Consider the following 6,444-nt stretch of genomic DNA (forward strand, 5'->3'; position numbering starts at 1 on the left):
GTTATACCAGTGGTTCTCAAATCCGGTCCTCGGGACCCACTAACAGGCCAGATTTTAAGTATTACCTTGGGGGATGCAGACTAGAATACTGCAATCACTGAGAAGCAAATGAGATCACCTGTGATGTAATTTAGTTATCTTGCAAACCTGGCCTGTTGGTGGGTCCCGAGGACCGGATTTGAGAACCACTGGGTTATACAATACTGTAAGTGCATGAGAATACATTTGGTATAAATATTTATTACAATGATAAAAGAATGGTTAAAGCTGATCTAAAGTCACAATATGCCTTGAGGTCAGACTGTGCCTAATCTGTCTTCTTCATGAACACCTAAAAAAAACAGTGTATCTGCCTTTCACATTTCTGGTCCGTGGATGATGGCTTTTGGCATGCTGTATTAGGGAACCAGCCACTCCAGATCAGAGGTAAGTATTTGGTTGGTCTTTTTAGCATTACCAGAGGCAGGCAGCATTGGGTGGGGAGGGGGGCAGGTGGACCTTTATGCAGTTTTCAACTTAAGGTCTAAAAAAAGTTTGTTAAAAAATTGACTGCATCCTTTTTGTTAAGCTGCCCAAGAAATGTCTACTTTTTTTCCTTTAATGAATTAAGCACATTTTATTGATTTTATTGTATTTTATTGCTAGATTGATATACACTGATCATCTCTAAAATTAAGATCACTGACAGGAAATGTGAATAAAATTGATTATATCACGAGAATGGCATTTGAAAGCGTGTGAGATATATTAGGCAGCAATAAAATATGATGTCCATAAGGTTGATGGGTTTAAACCAGAAAAAAATGGGCATTACAGTTTGCTGTGCATGGGTAGTCGAAGACTGGTCATGGTACCCATGCTGACCCATGTACACAACCATAAACTCCTGCAATGGGCACATGACCATCAGAACTAAACCATGGCACAATGGAAGAAGGTTGCTGTGCCTGAATAATCACTATTTCTTTTACATCATGTGACTGGGTTTTTGTACATAGCATGTGATGTGATGCTTTGGACAAAGTTTTACTGGGAAATTCTGGGTCCTGCTAGTCATGTGGATGTTACTTTGACATGCACCATCTACCAAAACATTATTTCTGACCAAGTACACCCTTTCATGGGAATGGTATTGCCTGATGGCAGTGGCCTCTTTTAGCAGGATAATGCAGCTTGCCACACTGCAAAAATGGTTCAGGAATGGTTTGAGGAACTTGACAACGAGTATCTGTGAGATGTGCTGGAAAAACAAGTGTAATCTATTGAGGCTCAAACTCACAACCTACAGGACTTAAAGGATCTGCCACTGTAGACTTGGTGCCAAATACCACAGTATACCTTCAGTGATCTAGTAGCATCCATGCTGCAATGGGTCCGGGCTGTTTTTATGGCAAAATGGAGACCTACTCAATATTAGGGGGGTAATAATAATGTTATGGCTGATTGGTGTATACCTTGCATATCCAGTTATTAGACTCAAACGGCTTCTAATACTAGAATTCAAAGAGCAACTACAGAGAAAAAAAACAGCATATAGCTCAGTGTTATATTAAAGGTCTGGAGCAGAGCTGCTGCTGGGATCCCAAATTTGTAATTGATGTTACTGCTGAGCATTTGATTTTAACATTAGAAGGCCTAGGCTCAAAGGTGTGCTGGGTGGGGCTTTAAGATGTAAGAAATGGCATCATGACTATTGAAATTCCATCAGGGATGTTTAAAAGTTTGACCCCATTACTGAGATGGACAGAACCTAAGAGTGAGACTGGAGACTGCTATTTCCTATACTCTGCTATCAATATTCAGTTATTTTACTTCGTTTAATTGCATATGTGTTATTTAATTGGTACTATGTCAAGAGTTTTTGTTGGGTTTAATACATCATTTAAGATGATCAGTACCAATTGGAGGTCTCTTCAAAATCTACTCATTGAATTAACAGTGCCAAGGAATTTGAGATCTCATCTGATTATTGAAACAAGAGTCCAACAGCCAAGCAATACCATTTTTTTTATTATACAGAATTTATATAGTGCCACTAGTTTACAAATTGAAGGCAGATATTACAGTTACAATACAATTTGATACAAGAGAAATCAGTGGGCCCTGCTCGTTAGAGATTACAATCTAAGAGGGAGGATCAAGTGATATAAAAGGTAATAACTGTGGGGTGGGTGAGCTGCTGGGGAAAGTAAAATGCAGTGTATTATTTAGAAGCAGGATAGGCTTCTTTAAAGAGAAGGGTTTTCAGGAATTGTTTAAAAATGGATAGATTAGGAGATAGTCGGACAAATTGGGGTAGTCAATTCCGAAGAATGGGAGAAGCTTGGGAAAAGTCCTGGAGGGGAGCATGAGAGAAGGTGACAATGGAGCTAGAAAGCAGAATGTCTTGAGAGGACTGAAGAGAGAGGTTTAGTTGATATTTTGAGACCAGGTAATGTTGAAGCTGGGGGCAGAGTTTGGATGGATTTATAAGTTGTTGTTAGTGCTTTGAATTGAATCTGTTGGGTGAGTGGAATCCAGTGGAGGGATTGGCAGAGAGGGGAAGCAGACACTGAATGGTTGGTAAGGTGGATGAGTCTGGTAGCGACATTCATGATGGACTGAAGGGGTGATAGCCAATGGTGGCAGCAGTGAGATTCTTTCTTTAAGGTAAAGAGATCAAGCACCAAAGCACTACAACATTGACCGTGATGAGATTCTTTATTTCAGGTCATGAGATCAAGCACCAAGTCTAAGCATTGCATACATATATTTCATACGATACAACACTTTGCCTCTTCTCAGCAATGTATAAAATATCCCATAGCTGCATACAATATATGACCAAATGTTTGTGGCCACTTTACCCTATTTATGTATTGCAGACGTTTATATAGCACAATCAATTTACGCCACACTTCATATCATTCTCTGCCTTTTAGGGAGTTTACAATCCAAGGTCCCTATGTTACACCCATACATACATACATTGGGGCCAATTTAGATAGGAGACATTTAACTTACCAGAAGTATGGGAGAAAATCCACACATGCAGAGAAAGAACATACAAACTCTGTACAAATAATGCTTGGTGCGCAGAAGTGCTGATCACTAAACCACTGATCTGCTCACCTACACTGTTGTACAGATGTCCAGCCAAATTAATAAGTGCACATGTTTCCAGTTATGTATACTCTTAATGGTACAGCATGCAAAGAAATTTTAGATGTGCACTTCAAATCTTGTGATAATAGTTTAGGGAAGGTCAATTTGTGTTCCACCATAACTGCGCTGTTTTCAAAACCAACGTAAAAAAAAAATGATTAGATGTGTTTGGTGGACAGGAATGCATGTAACCTGAACAGAGCCCTGATCTCAACCCTACTGAACATCTTTGGGATGATTTTAAATGCCAACTGTCAACAAGGTATTTTTGTCCCACATTAGTACGTGACCTGACGAATGCTCTCTTGGCCTAGTAGACAAATAATCCCATAAGCATCCTCCAAAATTTTGGGGAAAGCCTTCCCAGATGAGTGTAGGCTTTTTTAAATGCAAATCAGAAATATGATTGGGGGGGGGGGCAACTCCATATTCATTCTGAAGGTTTTTGAATAGGATGTCCAACAAGTTGTGATGGTCAAATGCCTACATGTCTTTGATGATGTAGTATACGGCTTATGGCACATTTTATATGTCTTTTCTTCACCTTTTATAAATATACCAGCAAGAAATAGTTAGATTACCTGATTGAAATATTTTTTTCTCTCTAAACAAAGCCGTTTCCCTTTTTTGTTCTCTCTTTAGGTTATGGAGGAGAAAAATGTGTCCAGTATTACCATGGTCCACCTATTAGGACTTCAGACTCCACACGGCACAACATTTCTGATCTTTTTTCTTTTCCTTTTGATGTACTGTGTAACAATATGTGGAAACCTCCTGATCATCACACTGGTGTCCTACAGCAAAGCCCTCCATTCTCCCATGTACTTCTTCCTCTCCCAGCTCTCTGTTTCGGATATCTTACTGGCATCTGACATTGTTCCTAACATGCTCCATGCTGTTTTGCTAAAAGGGGTCATAATATCATTTTCTGATTGCATCACCCAGTTTTATTTCTTTTGTGTTTCAGAATTGTTAGAGTGTCTTCTTCTAACAGTGATGTGTTATGACAGATATGTAGCCATTTGTAAACCATTGCATTATACTTTAGCAATGAATGTCCAGCTCTGCTGGGCAATGATTATCATATGTTGGTTTTTAAGTGTTTTAGTGATATTGATTCCCACTTTAACAATATCACAATTACATTTTTGTGGTCCCGATATTGTTGATCACTTTTACTGTGATCTTGATCCAATCCTACAACTCTCTTGCTCCGATACTGCTAATGTTCTACTTGAAGTGAAATTGATTAATTTTATTTTTGCTGTCACCCCATTCTTTATAATTATTGTATCATATGTATATATAATAATCACCATTTTTAATATCCCGTCTATTACCGGCAGACAGAAAGTTTTCTCAACATGCAGCTCCCACCTGGCTGTGGTTTGCATTTACTATGGTACCATAGTTTGTGTTTATTTGGTACCACGTAGAGGACAGTCATGGGACTTCACAAAATTCTTGTCATTGCTGTACACTGTGATCACCCCACTGATAAATCCAATTATATACAGCCTGAGGAATAAAGACTTAAAAAAAGCTGTAGCTAAAACCATCAACCACTGTCTGCACTTGCATTTTAGTAATTAATATTAATAATACAAAAATAATAATAATTTAGGAAGTTGCAATTGAAGTTGGATGTCAGATCTTGATATCAAAGATGAAATCTATTAGATCTGACTCTACATTATTGTTTTAAAAAGTTTTGCGGTCAAAGATTGATCATTGTAATTCTCCTAATTTACAGTATATTGTTTCCTCAGCCACCTGTTTTTGCTGCCCTCTGGACACTAATGTGAATGAACTTTATGGGTGAATGATTTTTTCCCTTTGACATTGGTTGGCCAAATGGTATATTTTGTCACAGAGTTCCAACAGATACCAATCATTTTCTTATCAGACCAAATTTATCCAAGTCTGGTCGCAATCACATCCGTTTACTTTGCATATATAATGAGTATTATGTACTGGCTATAAATCTAAATATTGCTGCACTGATTTAAGAATATAAATTAATATAACAACATTAAACTAAATATGTGTATGAAGCAGCTACACAAATGATCTTTGAAAGAAAAGCAATAATAACAATAGGAGTGGAGGTGTAGCGCTAATAGCAATAACCAATATGAACAGTCCATCAAAGAATAATAAAAGTCCAAGTGAACCTTAAAACATCACACCAGCGAACTTGATAATGAGAAGAAAAAGTGAATCCACCACCGGAAATAATCTGATATGCCCTTACCAGACCAATAGACCTGGATAGGTCTTAAGAAGCAAAACAGCAGATAATACAGTGGATCTTAGACACAATCTTCTCACTCTTTACCGGACACTGTAATACCACTTGCCAATCTTAAATTCTCTCAAAGACATAAAAAACACCTTCATAGTGCATTATGCTTCAAAGATTTTACCATTTAGAATTCAAGATAAAAGGCTTACACAAATGCAGAGTGGCAGCAGCGTCTCATAATGTAATAGAGCCGGCGTGGTGTTTGTTTCCAACCTGAAAGATGGCTACCGAACTTCCCAACTGCGCATGCGTCCATCCACTAGGGGCTACGCCCAACGTACGTTTCGTCATACGTGTTGACGTCGTCAGGGGCGGTGTACTGGCTGTAGGCTAGATTCGAACATAGATTGGTTGCATTCTTTACGCTGCCTCTTCTCTATTCCTTATGCATACACTCTGTTTTCTGTTTTTTATCTCTTGCATGTCTACTGATAATTACCTAATGGGGTTGATTTACTAGAGACAAATAAGTTGTTCACTATACTGTATATGCAAATTTTCCCCTTAGCTTAGAAAATGTGGTGAAAATTCAATTTGAAACAATTCTCAATTACAATGATAATTTTGCTTGTACATTTGGCTGATGGATATAAGCAGAGCTTCACATAATTCACTAAGCTAAGGGAATTTCTCTTGAAAGGAGAAAATTCCCTGAAAAGTAAATACCTTTTTGCCTTTAGTAAATCAACCCCAATGCCTCTGCTCAGTTATTTCCATTCTCACCATTTCTACCTTTCTGTTTTTTCCACCCCTCCTCTGTTTAATATAATGTGTCTATTTTCCTACTCCTGGACCAAAATTATCGGATCTATAACTATCTTCTGCTGCTTTGTTTGCCGTGACCTAAGCATTTATTCCTATTTTTGACTTGTCTTTTTTCTACCAGTCATCTCTCCCAGTGCAAGCTGTTGGGTTGCATCTGTCTGTGAGGTCTCTATTGATAACCATTTGTGGCATTGCAAGTTGTTGAATTGCTTCCATGTGTGAAGTTTCTC

At 38.1% G+C, this 6,444-nt stretch overlaps 1 protein-coding gene across 1 annotated transcript; it reads left to right on the plus strand.

Annotated features, from left to right (window-relative positions):
• Nucleotides 1-3,774: 3,774 nt before the first annotated feature.
• Nucleotides 3,775-4,737, plus strand: LOC309552932 (olfactory receptor 11L1-like; the record flags this gene model as incomplete). The annotated part of the gene is made up of 1 exon (XM_082253838.1): nt 3,775-4,737. The coding sequence occupies exon 1, from the start codon at nt 3,790-3,792 to the stop codon at nt 4,735-4,737; it is 948 nt and encodes a 315-aa protein (XP_082109964.1). The 5' UTR covers nt 3,775-3,789.
• Nucleotides 4,738-6,444: the final 1,707 nt, after the last annotated feature.

Source organism: Pelophylax lessonae (genome assembly GCF_965119305.1).
Source record: "Pelophylax lessonae genome assembly, chromosome: 4".
Lineage (NCBI taxonomy): Eukaryota > Metazoa > Chordata > Amphibia > Anura > Ranidae > Pelophylax > Pelophylax lessonae.